The sequence below is a fragment of the Trachymyrmex septentrionalis genome, unplaced genomic scaffold (genome assembly GCF_001594115.1).
Source record: "Trachymyrmex septentrionalis isolate Tsep2-gDNA-1 unplaced genomic scaffold, Tsep1.0 scaffold6, whole genome shotgun sequence".
Lineage (NCBI taxonomy): Eukaryota > Metazoa > Arthropoda > Insecta > Hymenoptera > Formicidae > Trachymyrmex > Trachymyrmex septentrionalis.
The window spans coordinates 2,107,191-2,121,400 of record NW_017305778.1 but is presented as its reverse complement, the minus strand read 5'-3'; the positions used below and the strand labels follow the sequence as shown (position 1 = coordinate 2,121,400).

General features: G+C 30.7%; 4 protein-coding genes across 6 annotated transcripts in view; 2 read left to right on the top strand and 2 right to left on the bottom strand.

Annotated features, from left to right (window-relative positions):
* The window catches only part of LOC108752356 (dehydrogenase/reductase SDR family member on chromosome X-like), an 11,471-nt gene extending 10,409 nt beyond the window's left edge, over nucleotides 1-1,062 (bottom strand). The window contains exon 1 of the mRNA XM_018493149.1: nucleotides 726-1,062. The gene's annotated coding sequence lies outside the window, so the exon portion shown is untranslated. The remainder of the gene's footprint in view (nucleotides 1-725) is intronic.
* A 1,704-nt stretch (nucleotides 1,063-2,766) lies between these two features.
* LOC108752358 (Krueppel homolog 2) lies at nucleotides 2,767-6,491 on the top strand. Of its 3 annotated transcripts, none has more exons than XM_018493153.1 (6): nucleotides 2,767-2,942; nucleotides 3,882-4,055; nucleotides 4,887-5,068; nucleotides 5,515-5,582; nucleotides 5,695-5,828; nucleotides 6,038-6,491. In XM_018493153.1, the coding sequence occupies exons 2-6, from the start codon at nucleotides 3,889-3,891 to the stop codon at nucleotides 6,249-6,251; spliced, it is 765 nt and encodes a 254-aa protein (XP_018348655.1). In that variant the 5' UTR covers nucleotides 2,767-2,942; nucleotides 3,882-3,888; the 3' UTR covers nucleotides 6,252-6,491. The 3 variants fall into 3 exon arrangements, with proteins under 3 accessions (XP_018348655.1, XP_018348654.1, XP_018348657.1); XM_018493152.1 differs by having other exon boundaries at nucleotides 3,888-4,055; nucleotides 6,038-6,490; XM_018493155.1 differs by lacking the exon at nucleotides 2,767-2,942 and adding an exon at nucleotides 2,975-3,143 and having other exon boundaries at nucleotides 3,888-4,055.
* An 865-nt stretch (nucleotides 6,492-7,356) lies between these two features.
* LOC108752222 (40S ribosomal protein S3-like) lies at nucleotides 7,357-9,298 on the bottom strand. Its single transcript, XM_018492902.1, has 4 exons — nucleotides 9,199-9,298; nucleotides 8,327-8,649; nucleotides 8,018-8,205; nucleotides 7,357-7,555 (listed from the first exon to the last, which is right to left on the bottom strand). The coding sequence occupies exons 1-4, from the start codon at nucleotides 9,229-9,231 to the stop codon at nucleotides 7,371-7,373; spliced, it is 729 nt and encodes a 242-aa protein (XP_018348404.1). The 5' UTR covers nucleotides 9,232-9,298; the 3' UTR covers nucleotides 7,357-7,370.
* Nucleotides 9,299-11,528: 2,230 nt separating this feature from the next.
* Nucleotides 11,529-14,210, top strand: part of LOC108752243 (cathepsin O-like) — a 5,148-nt gene continuing 2,466 nt past the window's right edge. Inside the window, exons 1-3 of the mRNA XM_018492943.1 lie at nucleotides 11,529-11,784; nucleotides 12,841-12,979; nucleotides 13,470-13,711. Coding sequence (XP_018348445.1) covers nucleotides 11,599-11,784; nucleotides 12,841-12,979; nucleotides 13,470-13,711 — 567 coding nt within the window. The 5' untranslated portion in view covers nucleotides 11,529-11,598. The remainder of the gene's footprint in view (nucleotides 11,785-12,840; nucleotides 12,980-13,469; nucleotides 13,712-14,210) is intronic.

Sequence of the window (14,210 nt, the reverse complement as noted above, 5' to 3'; positions counted from 1 at the left end):
GTCCGATTCGAGGTCATTCTCTCGTTGAACGAAGTATGTACTGTATTGACAACTGGCAGTAATATACAAACACAGCCTAGATAATATCAAGATGCTGTGCCAGCGCATGATGCACTTAATAATATTACTGTTGCTAAGTCTATTCGAAAGTTGTTCCTTATATTGCAATTTTCTCAATATTTTAGCTGTAATCTGGGCTTTTTTGTATCTTTCTTTTCAAAAGTTACTTGAAAATTCTCCTAAATTTTTTGTACTCTCCAAAAATCTTCCAAAGTAAAAAGGAAAAACCTTCAAATCTAATAGAAATTCTATTAAATTGACAATACTAATTAATATGCAGTTTCCAGACATCATCGGCTGTATTCTAAAATTCACTGACAGCGCTGAAAGTCTACAGTTTACGTCACGTATACTATATATTTTCAGCACATACTATATATTTTCTGTAGCAATGAATTTTGAAACACAGCCATCATGTCTGGAACAAGATGCAGACATAAAATGTCTCGAAAACATTTTAATAATTGCTTTAAAACGTCTTATAATACAATAATATAATTTAAGGAGATGCTAGAGTCCCAATTGTTGGGACTTTTCAGATCGACGAAATCTTCGAATTTATTGAACGAAATAACAAATCCTTTTACAGAATTAAAGTATAGACGCAAAATTTGGCAGTACTGCAATAGATTTTATATTAAAATAAAAAAAAGTTAAAAACTTACATTTTTTTCAAGAGTGCGCCTTGAGAGTAGCTTTTTGTAGAGCTGCAATCATCTGACGTAGATGTTTCCTTAATACAAAAGTTTTATAGCTCGTGGACTAGAGTGGGTATAAATCCGGATTTACAATAGATGATTTAGATCCGATTGCATCAACATTACTTTGATTTTAAACGAGGCTTAAAACTTTGTCTCTCTGTCTTTCTTTTGGCATTAAAACGAGACAGAGAATTTTAAGTCTCGCTTAAAGTCAAAAGGTTTACGTCGCATGTTCCAAATTAACCCAGAAAGCACTTGGATCACAGATAAGATGGCGGTTGGAGCAGTTGGATTCATGTGTCCCAACATTCAGTTGACACGAACGGATTTTAGAAGACAAGTGAACATATCACCTAACCTAATCCGTGAGATCACTCGAGCGGGTCGGAGTATATGACAATTGCCATTGGTTCAATTACGCACAGCCAATCACAGCGCTTAAAAAAAATTAAAAAACTCCCTAAGCAGAAGTTGCTGTGATTGACAGTGCGCAATTGCACCCAACGGGCCGGACATATGCTTCGTTTTATTTCGGGTATTTTGTGTTATTTATTTTATTCGATTTTTTATTTGAAAAGTGTTTTTATACAAAACAAATGCGTTTTTAATAAATAAATATAAAACTTATGTTACATTATATTTTATTTTACTTTTTTATTTTATTTTGTTTATTTTATTTATTTATTTATTTTATTTATTTTTATTTTATTGTATTTTATTATTTCATTTTATTAATATTATATTATGTTATATTTTTTTATTTATATCAAAAACGCATTTATTTAATGCGTTTTTATATAAAATAAATCTGAAATATTTTTTTCGATACAGTAATGTTTTCGACTATAAGGGTATATCTACATAAACTTGCATAGCCGCATAAACGTATGCATAAAGAAAATTATCCAATCACATTTCTCTTATATAGGCGCACGTAAAATGTGATTGGATAATTTTCTTTATACATACGTTTATGCGGCTATGCAAGTTTGTGTGGATATACCTTTATGCATGCATGCATAAAGCAAGAAGCACATAGAAAAACGTAAGGCCGTAAGACGTAATCAGTAAGGACATCGTAATGCATGGCTTACAATGGCAGTATCAGTAATGGATGAAGTGGTAAGAGTTGTAAGAAATTGACCAATCACAGTCGATTATTCTTCTTACATTCAACTGTGATTGGTCAATTTGTTACTCTTACAACCTCATCTACTACTGCTACTGCTATTGTAGACAATGCGTAATGTGTCGTCTACAATGAACAGTAGCAGTAATGGATTAAGAAGTAGGCGTAGAAAATCAACAAATCATAGTCGAATATGAGAAGGATAATTAACTATCTCTAGTTGATTTCTACGCCTACTTCTTAATTCACTACTGCCCATTGTAGACCATGCATAATGCGATGTGAACATCTAGACTGTTTCAAAATTTATTGCCACTGAAAGTCTATAGTTTACGTAAACGTGTACTATAAATTTTTAGTACTAGCAGTAAATTTTGAAATACAGCCCTAGTCACCATATTGGTGTCGGTGACGCGAACCAAAGCATAGAGCATACAAACTCTGTATACGAACTCTGAGTGAAGACTCGGAATGGTAAACAAAGCAATAATTGCCTAGCGGTAGGTGTTTGATCTTCCAAGAGATGGCGTTGCAATATGTTAGATAAGGACAGACAAATGCGTTTGAATGAGACAAAATAATATGTAATAAATATAAGAAATGAATGAAAGATGTCACTATTATTCGAATATTATAAATTTATTATATCAAATTTTTGGAATTAAAAAATCTGTACTATCGATTAAGTTCGGCCGCGCGTTGCTCTAGCATCACCTTAAAAGTTAATTATTTGCTAATTGTTAATAAATAATTCTGCCCGATAAGTTAATCATCGGTCGAGTTAATTGTCGAATCTGATTAAAAGTCACTAATTTTGGCTCAAGGTGGCACAGTGTCGCAGACACCGTGCGACATCTGCGAACGGAATTTACGGAAATGATATTCATTCGCCAATATTCGTGAGACTGTCGGAAGTTGGACTCTCGGTTCGTTTAGACACGTAGATGTTCCGAATAGGTGGACTGCTGACTCGTGCGATTGTTTGTTGCCGTCACTGACGTGTAGATCACCACTGGAGTATCTTGTGCGTCGTCGTGTGGAGCGTGCAGCGTGTAAGCGTAAAGTTCGGCTCGCCCGATTTAGATCAGGCCTTCATGATACGAACACAGCGGTGTCATCCGGATGACTATGTAATTTACCTGACAAATCGTGTGACGTCGCGCTGCGTACGAAGAGAAAAATTGCTTACACACGCCGCGTGTTCAGACGTGGAACCGAAATTCTCGCTCGTTGACGTTACGCGTTAACGGCTCGTGAGTTCATTTCTCGTCCAAAAAGAAACGACTTTCCCGCAGAAAGCCTGGCCACTTTCACTTTAGAAACGCGCGATGCTTACGACACGCAAAGACGCACCTTTTTTTTATTGATGATTCTATCAGTCTGCATAGTTTCCACGCTTATTTGAATAAATTTAAAAAACAGGTTTCTTCCGAGATTCGACAATATTAATATTTCCATTGAGAGAGTCGATCTTGAGACTAGGTGAAAATTATAAAAACGAATTCACTAAAATATTTGTAATTTTATATATTAGTTAACATCTTGTGAATTTGTATTTTTGTAATTTTTAAGATATACAATTGACTCTTAGATGTTGATTAATGAAATGATAAATATTCCAATAAATTCTAGTAAATTTGCTCACTTTTGTAATTTTCACCTTGTTACAAGATACATAATCAACTCTAAATTCTATCAATATTTCCACCGAGAGGAAAAAGTTGATTGCGTCAGTCTAGAGATTGATTGTATATTTTGAAACAAAATGAAAATTATAAAATTGAGCAAATTTGCTAGATATTGATCAATAAAATTATAAATATTCTAATATATTTGCTCATTTTTATAATTATTATCTTGTTTCAAGATATATAATCAACTTCGAGGAAATAAGTTTTCAATACAAACATGTTTTTGTATAAATGTTGACATAATTGTTTTTTTTTATCATAGTTTTTTATCTTAGTTACTCTTATTCTGTTTCTTTTTAACTTCAGGATGGTGGATAACGTAAGTAGTGGATCCAGCGACTCGTCGCCACAAATCGAAAAGGGATGGCCAGCTCTGAAACAGCATATTGTAGACAATAAGATTAAATTTGGATTATGGGTCACCAGACTCTTCACCATAATATTCACCATCGGTTATATTATTCCTATATTTGGGTACTTATATCTTTCATAACTTTAGAGCTAGAACGACACTTATTTTTTATGAAGTTCCTTAATCCAAACAGAACAACAAAGCTTGAAAATGTCAAAATGGCATTAAAATGAAATATAAATGATTGAAAAATGATTTTTAGTGATTATTTTGAAGTAATTTTGATGTAATTTTGATGATAACTTGTGTTCTGTTTGAGAACCTTTTGGAACTGATGCCAAAACATATTTATTAATTAGTGACACTGGGTTTATGGAATCCATTAATATATGTTAATTAATGTACAAAATAGAAAGATCACTCTATAGTGGCGCTAAGGCAGTGACATATTTTAAAGCATGAAATACAATGAAATAATATGTACTGCGTTTCTATTCCTCTTGTAATTCTTTTTGTCATTTAATTTTTCAACTTTGTCGTGCATTAAAATAGATATAATATAGTATATTAATAAGATATAATAATAATAATATCTGAAATAATATAAATAATAATAATAATAATGAAATAATGAATTATAACAAATCTTACTCAAGAAAAAACTGTAAGATTTTAAAAATTGTTAGATTTTCATCCTTTAAAGGTTAAAAGGCATTAATTTCCAAGAACTTGAAATTAAGGAAAATGACAAAAAAGAATGAATGTTAAGAATGTTTTAAGAATAATCCTAATTTTTGTGCAAATGTAACATAAAAAAATAGAATTGTTTGATATTTTCTACAAAGAGGTCTATTAGATGGATTCAACAAACTTATCATTAATTCCAAAGGGATATAATTGAGCGGATCAAATAGACTTACTTCAACCTCAATTAAATTACGGTTTTGTTTCAGGAATCCCTATAATATATACTATAAGGTATTAATGAATAATGCGGCAACTAGTGCGTTACGTCTGCATCAAAGAGTTCCCCGCGTTCAGCTCACAAGACAATTTTTGGAAACGTTGCTGTTGGAAGATTCGTGCCACTATTTGTTCTACTCCTTGATATTTTTGTACGCGGCGCCAGTTACATGTATCCTTCTCATATTTATGTAGTCTGTTCAAGCAATTTCTTAAATATTTCATGTCGCTCTCTTAATTCAAGGTGACAATTAAAAAAAAATGTGACTTTCAAATTATTACCATGAATGAGTTAAATACAAAATTACTATATCGGACATTAATAACTTAACTTCATAAAAATCATCAAAATTTGTACAAGTAAAAAAGGATAGTTTAAACAAAATTGCAATTTAAAAAGATTTTTTTATGGATCGCAAAATGATAATGATAGATATTTGATTGTGTTAAGAATATATTTTTTTCGTCGATATATTATTTTGATTAATTAATTTTCTGTTAGTTAAAAAATAATTGTTTCCTTTTCTGAGAACTGAATTTTTTTGTGTCACTTTTGAGGTAAAAGAGCGAATTGTTTTAATAATAATAAAATTGAATCCTGAACTGATTCGTATACAGTGGTGCTCACACCAGTTTTTCTTTTTGCTCTGATGCACATGGCTAGTTATTCTCTTACATTGCTAGATGTAAGTAAACAGACTGATTATGCAATATGTACATATGCAAAAAAATTATACCTTACGATTGTCTGCATAGTCATAATAAGAATGTAAGTTGAACTTGTGATCTCTGTCTCAGTGTTTAGGACATAATAGCTGGTGGGGCGCTCGTCTGTTAATATCCTTGGTGGAATTTCAATCACGGAATATTCTTCGTTTGTGTGCTCTATCGGAACTCATCATCTTACCATTTACCGTTCTTCTAGTATTCACGTATGTATCATGCACGATTAGTAGTTATGTCGCTTTAGTGAGCTGCATTAAAATTTCTATTAAATATATCTATTTCATTTTAAGTCCAACAAATGCATACTAATTTAGCTACAAAGAACACCTATAGTCGCATCGTAATCCACGCGATATGAATTATAATCGAGAAATAGTATTGCGATTTTTAAACATCTCTTATATTTTTTTTACAGAGGACGCGCCGGTTTACTGACTCCCTTTGTTTATTATCAGTTTTTTAAACTACGTCTTGCATCTCAAAGAAATCCATTCACGCGTAACGTATTTTATGAACTTAGAAATGGATTGAGCTCTGTGTCGAAAAAGCCGGCCGTGCCGGACATCGTTCGGAGAATGATCGACGGTCTGCTTTCTCTGACCCAACAAATGGCGCCAGTGCGTCAATAATATCTATATTATTTATGATATTAAATTCTTCAATTATTTCTCATATTGTCTCTCAAAGACAGATCTCCTAGGGTTCTAGGGTCCACTCAGCGACGCTTTCATGAATTAGTGTTAGCGCAAAGTGAGTGCAAACATAAAAATTCATAGTGAATGTTATATGAATTATATGATTTGAAATATCTGTGAAAACAATCAAAGTATGTGAACAATTTCTTACGTAAACAATTATGCTCATTTACTACTAAATGTTAAGTGAAAATGTGAGGATTTATACTAATTATAAATATAAAATTTATAAGTTAAAAGATTTAACCTAACTCTTAATAACTTCGCTAAATTTTGGATTCTATTTTTTAGTCTTAAATTTAATGGCCATTCTACAATAAGCTATTAGTCATAAATCAGAAGTTAGAAGCTAGAAATTAACAACTGTAATTGATCAATTTCAGCTTCTAATTTCCGATTTATGACTAATGGCTTATTGTAGAAGGCCCATTACATTTAAATAGAAATATAATTATATGCACATATACTAACTTTATGATTTAAGTGTAATTTTGAACCATAAATTTGTAACTAGTAAGATAATGATGAATGAAGTTCACTGATTAATGGAGTTCAATATTGATTAAATATCAATTCTTTTTTTGGATTGGTTTCGCACAGTTTTGTGGTATTAGGGAATGTTGTGTATAATATCTAGTACATAAGTTATTAAATTTATATTTCTGAATTACACGGAATGGTTGACCTGTCACTTTTTGGGATAAACTCTAGAATAAGTTTAATGTTTAATACATGTCATACATGTTTCTTTTACCAATTGTTATTCTAATGTAAATTTGTTTATCTTCTATTGGACATTTGGATATTTATGTTTAAAATAATTCAGAATGGTTTATAAATGAAAATAGTTATCGGATATACTGTAGCAAATATTGTGAAAAATATTAATAAATCTTTTTAAATAAAAAGTAAAGGTATCTCTTTAAAATAGATATTCTTACCTAGCATGAATCCTTTTTTTAATATGTTGAAAAAAATATTGGAAATAAAATAACACAGATCTTATTTTTTGTATTTATTTTTTAAATGCATATAAATGCATTTAAATTACTGTTATACGGCGAGAGGAGTAGGTTGAGGTATGTCTTTTGAAGGTTTCACCTCGGAGATTGGAACTGATGGCGGAACCTCTTCTTTCGGCTCCACAATCGATACATAATCAGGAAGAGGCTTTTTCGGGCCGCTCTTGCCATTGGGATCCCACGGTAGCATAATTTTGACTTTGATTCCCAATACCCCTAAAATATATTATAAACATAACATATAGTATGAAAAACACACATAAATGACTTCATAAAATAAACTGGATGTAAAATGAATGTATATACATTCTAATATCAAGTCTTTATGAACATATTCAGCAAAATATTTTGAAATTACTAGGAAGTTTTCTTTGTGCTACTTGTATTATATTTTTACATCTAGAAGAATAGTCCCATCAGTGAAGAAAACTTTCCAAAATTGCAAAATAAACATTTTGCTGAACGTGATCATTACTACATTGGTCTAGCTTCCATTGAAACCATCAATTCAAAGCATATTAAATTTAGAAGATTGTTTCCATTGAAAGTAGAAACTGTGGATTGAAATGAGAGTAAAACAAGTACAGGTAAACACATTTCCATCGACTCAAATTTGATTCTACGTTTCGATGGAAACCATTGTTAGTCAAAGCAATCGACATGATAATACAATCGTACCTTGCCGCAGGAGTACATGCCTGGTGGCAGTGTTCACATACTCATTAGTCGGCTCACCCGAGTGGATCATAAGACCATCAACAAACTTCATTGATTTCGCTCTTTGACCACGTAATTTGCCACTGACAACGACCTCGCAGCCTTTCGCACCAGATTCCATGATAAAACGCAGAACACCATAGCATGCCCTGATAATAAAATAATATTTAAAGAAAATTACAAAAGATATAATTAGAAATAACGAAATAAATAGATGTTATTAGGAGTAACAAGATAAATGAAAAGAAAGCAGATAAAACTCTGACTTGCCTTCGTACAGCAAGACCTCCAATCAGCTTATAACGAAGAGACTCTGCCTGTGCGATGGCACACAGACCACGTGTGGCCACTTTCTCTGCGTACAACTCAACATTCTGGGGTTCTTTGAAGTTGAAACGCTTCTGTACCACAGACGTCAGTTCCCTGATTCTACGGCCTTTCTCGCCGAGTACGCTCTGTGTGTGGGTAGCCAGTAAAATAATCTCAGTTCGATTCGGTGTCACTCGGACCTCCACACCAGAATAGCCATCTTCAGCGAGCTCACGAGTCAAGAACTCGTTCAACTCTGCTCTAAAGACACCATCGCCTACAAACTGAAAATAAAAGAAAAATCTGAATATATATAAAACACAAAAAATCTCTTATTCTTTACATTAAATAGCATAAATATATAATTTATTTAGATTATCCATTAGATTTAATATAGATAATCCATTATATTTAAGAGAACTGTATCATAAAAGTTTGTAACAGGAGTGAATTGTGCGAGTTATATTATAGATACAAGTGGAAAAGTAAATAAAAATTAATTAATGAAAGTTTATATTAATTTATTTTATAGGTTATATTTGAAAGAAATATAATGCAAACATCAAATATGTAATTTCAGGATATTACAAAGAAAAATCACAATATACCGAATTCCATCTACTAGAAATGTATACATTTTAAGTAATTCTGAAAAAGAACATGTGGAGTTGAAAAATCCACGCGAGAATTGACGTTGGAATCCATGACATCCGCGGACCGCGGTGACCGCGTTCATCCAATTTTCAGCTAAATATCGCCGCACAAGTTTTCCGCATTGTAACAATGAGAATATTTTTGCGTATTGCACATGATAAATTCTGAAGATCGCTAACCTTCCGCTTCTTAGATATTGAACGATTCTCCATCACTGCCTCATATTTTAGCGAAGCCAACGAAAGAAACCAAGGGATCGAAAAGACTTGTCTAGGGGAGAAACCCAGAGAAGTCGATCGAAGCGCATGCGCTACATATTGAATTCAACAATGGGGGAAAAAAAACCCTATTAGTAGTACCATCTATTACAACGTATTATTGATTATTGCGTGTTACTGTTGATAACAAATATGTTATCAATTATGAAATCGATCTACATATATACCAGAGAGAAACCTGAGAGTAGTCATCTTAGTCTAAAAACATTTTATATGTTGTGTCTTGTGCAAAATGTTAATCATGCTTTATTAAAGACAATTACTACTAAGACTTTATATAAGCGTAAAAATTTATATAAAAAGAGATGGAAGTATTGATGAATTATATTATATATGTTTAATTTATGTAAACTAATAAAACTTATTAAAAAGGATTAATTTTTAAAGGATTAATTTTTAATATTTAATTCAACTCTCTGTACATACATTTTTAATATTATTTATCTATAACGATGCTCAATTGATAACATGTTCTATGATAACATGTTCTATAAACAGAAGCATAAATAACATGTAATCATCTCAATAGAAGGCGCCACTGACATGATTTGTCTCATACAATTGCCCTGGATGAATTGCAGCCATTTCTGATAATTTTTAATTAAAAAATGCATAGATATTACAGGTCTAATAGACATGAACCAAATAACTGTACTTTTTTCTACTGGCAATTCAAATGGCGATTTAAAATGGCATTTATAATTAGAATTGCATGATGCATTTCTGTATACTGTTTCTTGATTTCTCTTTTGTTATTTCCAAAACATTGGAAATATATTTACGTACTTATTTAATTTTGCATAAAATGAGCTAAAATACAGACTCAATAATAAAACAAAAACCCATTTTAATTTTTTCGACTGATTTTTTAAAAAATTTTTTGAAAAAAATATTAAAAAAGATAATAATTTATTGTCAATATTTTTTAAATCATCATTTGCTTTTATAAACTCTCCATTCAAAATTGTAATAAGATAAAGTTTTAAAATTGGTTGAAAAAAAAAACATTTTATAATTTTATTAAAGACGTGTATTTCACTGTTCATTATTTAAACGTTATAAATGTCATAATTAAGTCAAAATAATTTTAAAACAAAAGAATTTTTTAATTAGATTTTTTTTTCTCAACTAAAGAATCGATTTTGTCAATTAAAAAATCGATTCTGAATTGTTTCCTGAGTCGGACCGATCGATATCGATCCATTTAGAAATTGTGGCTGAAGGAATAGATCTGTTAAAAATCGATTCAATTATAAAGAATCATATTATTAATTTTTAATAGTATGATATCATTTTAAAAGTGATAAAACAATTAAAATATAATTTTGATTTGTCTCTATATAATTTAAAATAATTTTAATTAAAAAATCTAAGTTTAACAACTTCCACAGTTATTAATTACTAACGTAATGTCGTATATGTATAAATGTCGCGTTAAATTAGATTTTATAACTAGTGTTATAAAATTAAATTTAACTAGTGTTTATACATTTTGTCAGTAATAATTAGTTAATGACTATGGATATATAAACTCGATTAATGGTGACGTAAAAACAGAGTACGCAACAGAGTACTCTTGTGTCATTTAAAAATTAAGATAATGACAACCTCTAACTATAGAGGACAGCCTTCAGAAACTTCATCTGGATGTATCCAAATATCATCTTTTATCTTTGTTTAACATTCGATAAGCAACAGAGATAAAATAATTATACCTTAAATTCCTAAATATAACTCTGCAATAATAAAAATTTGATTAAATTACTACGTTCAGAAAACAATTAAGACACAAATGACACAACGTTATAAAAATGTAGAGTATAACATACGTAATATAAATTATTCATTTTTAATTATTATTAGTTACTACAATACGTTTCGGTACGCACGTGAGAATGCACTTCAACTGTGTATGTTTCTTGAAAGTAAATTAAGGCAACTTTCGATTAAAGAAGTTAAAAATCGATTCTCATTAAATGAATCGAGCTGCCTTAAACTCAAGATTTGTCAAATCGATTTGGAATAGACCTTTTGCGGATAAAAAAATCGTTTTTTAAAGAATCTAGTCGAAATTGAACATCTCCGCTAAAGAGTTGTTCACAAGAGTATCTAATACTATCGCCATTTTCAAAGATAGCATGCGGTATCCAGATGTTTACTCAACAAGTCTTTAAATACTAGCCATAACACTTGTTATTTGACCACTCTCTACTTATCGCGTCTGCGTCGTCTGTAGCACGTGACAACACGTACGCACATCACGAACGTGCGTTCTGCCGTCTGCGTCGTCGTCCATGAAACATGGAATGGCGAACAGTGGTGGTGATAGTGCTGATCGTGAGTCTTTGCTTCTTTATCGTGCCGATCAAAGTAGATTTCGATAAAACTGAGAAGGACGCGGAACTGTTCGCCAACTATATAGCCCGATATAATAAATCCTACAGGAATGATCCCGCAAAATATGAAGAGCGGTTTGAGCGTTTTCAGGTAAAGATTTGTCTGTAAACCGTGATTGTAGGAATAACTTAAAAGATTGTGCAACAACAACCTTGTTGTCCGTTTCGAATTTAACTCACCGTTTATTCTACGTATATAGATACATTTAAATTATATAAGTTTTACATTAAGGGATTTTTTAATTAAATGATAATTGCTTATTAATCGTATTCTAATATGTAAATACAACATGCACGCGCACACGCGTCTATTATGTCACTCTTATTTTCGCTGTGATATGATGTGACACTTTAGCTCTATTGATAGGAGAAGAATAATGTTTATTTTGGAAAAACTTGCTTTGATAAATATGTTAAAGAAGATAATTTATTACCAATATTTTATTATCAATTTATTACCAATATCTTTTTCAACGTTTAATCATCATTCGTCTTTAAATTCTGAAAAAATTGTAATAAGATAAAGTTTTGAAACTGCTTCAAAAAAATTCTAAATCTGAATTTTGTTCAAGTATATTTCATTGTTATTTATTTAAATATTATAAATGCCTTAATTAATATCTTCGTTAAAGAAATATTAAAACTAATTTTAAAACTTTGTTTTATTTTTATTAGATTCGTTAGCTAAATTAAAATCAATGTTTTATAAAATACATATATATATTGTATATGCCCGTTAATGCTAAAGTAATGTCCGTATTTTTTTTGATAATAAAGTTTGTTTAATTCTAATTTCAGTTTCTAATTACAGTTTTACTAGGCACATTTCATTATATTTACATTTATTAATTTTTTTATAGTTACTGCACATCAATAATATCATTATTATTTTTTTTTGTCGTTTATCATATATCTTTAATTATACAATACACAACAATTATACATCCAGAATGTATACTATGTGTTAAATAAATTATTAATTCATAATAAAAGATAAATATATGTGTACTATAAATTAAGTAATTATGTATTAATAAAATATATCAAAAGATTACGTGATAACATAAATACAATAGAAATTAAATTTTGTAAATTATTTTATATATACGCAGCTTTCTTTTCTTACAATAATATTAATCAATTGCAGAAATCATTGCGACACATCGAAAAGCTGAATAGTATACGATCGTCGCCAGAAAGCGCATACTATGGGCTGACAGAATTTTCCGATTTATCCGATGATGAATTCATGCAACAAGCATTAATTCCAGACTTACCTTTACGGGGTAAATTTAATTTAAGAAAAATTTAAGGAAAATAACGATTAAATATTTAACCCTCAGTAAAAAGTACTCACAAAAAGTTTGTGTAACCCCCCAGATCTTCGTAGTTCAGATGTTTTTTTCCAATCCCTTCTCACTTATTGCAAAATATCTTTTCTGCTACGACAACTTTCTAACTACAAAATTCTTTTTTTTTCAGTCTTTAAACAATTAAAACAAAATTAGTTAAAATCGATGCATTACAATCTGAGATATAAGCAAAAGAAAAACCTGGGTTACAAATACCCGGATGTGAGTAGATAGAGACTTTTTTGAGATGTGGGTACTGAGGGTTAAATTGGAAATATGAAGAACAACCTTCATTAAAGTTCATTAAATACTTAAGAATACTACATTACTTTACAAATTATAAGAATTTTCCCGAAAAAAGTACAATTGCAATGAGCATAATTTAACGTTGTAATTTATTTATTGAATACGGCAATTTTGTTAGGACAAAAACATACAACAGCGTCATATTATCATCAGCACTCTACGGGCTCAGTTAATCGTATGAAAAGAATGATACCAATAACGGGCATACCCTCTAAATTTGATTGGCGAGATAAAGGAGTCGTAGGACCAGTTATGAGCCAAGAGAATTGCGGCGCTTGCTGGGCGTTTAGCACTGTTGGGGTGGCCGAATCGATGTATGCCATCGAAAACGGAACTTTGCATTCTTTTAGTGTACAGGAAGTAAGTCCTTATATTCTCGATACGTTTTTCTATTTAATAAGCGAAGGAACTGCTCGAGGAAGTTTGCGTCAAATATAAATTTTATAAAAACGCTTTTACGTGTATCGAATTGTCGTCAATAAATATGTTGTACACATTAATGAGCACTAAAAGTGCCTAGGCTCTTATTTTAGGAGCTCTCTTGATTTTTCAACGCAGTTCTTAAATGCTTAGGCTGATATTATATTTATCGTATGATACATTTTTCAAACGTGTTAATTGATTGTATTATAGAAGAAGATTTCAGATTTTTCTATTCTATAACCAATCAACTGACTTGAAAAATTTATCAAAAACGGACAAATATTGGTCTCATACATAGGTAAATAGAAAAGTTTTGAGATTTAAAGCGGTCCCTAGATGATTAATAATATTATTGTTCAGTCATATATTTTATAACATTATTGCTGCTTCCTTTAGACAATACTATATAATGTAACGTTCAAAATGCAATCATTTT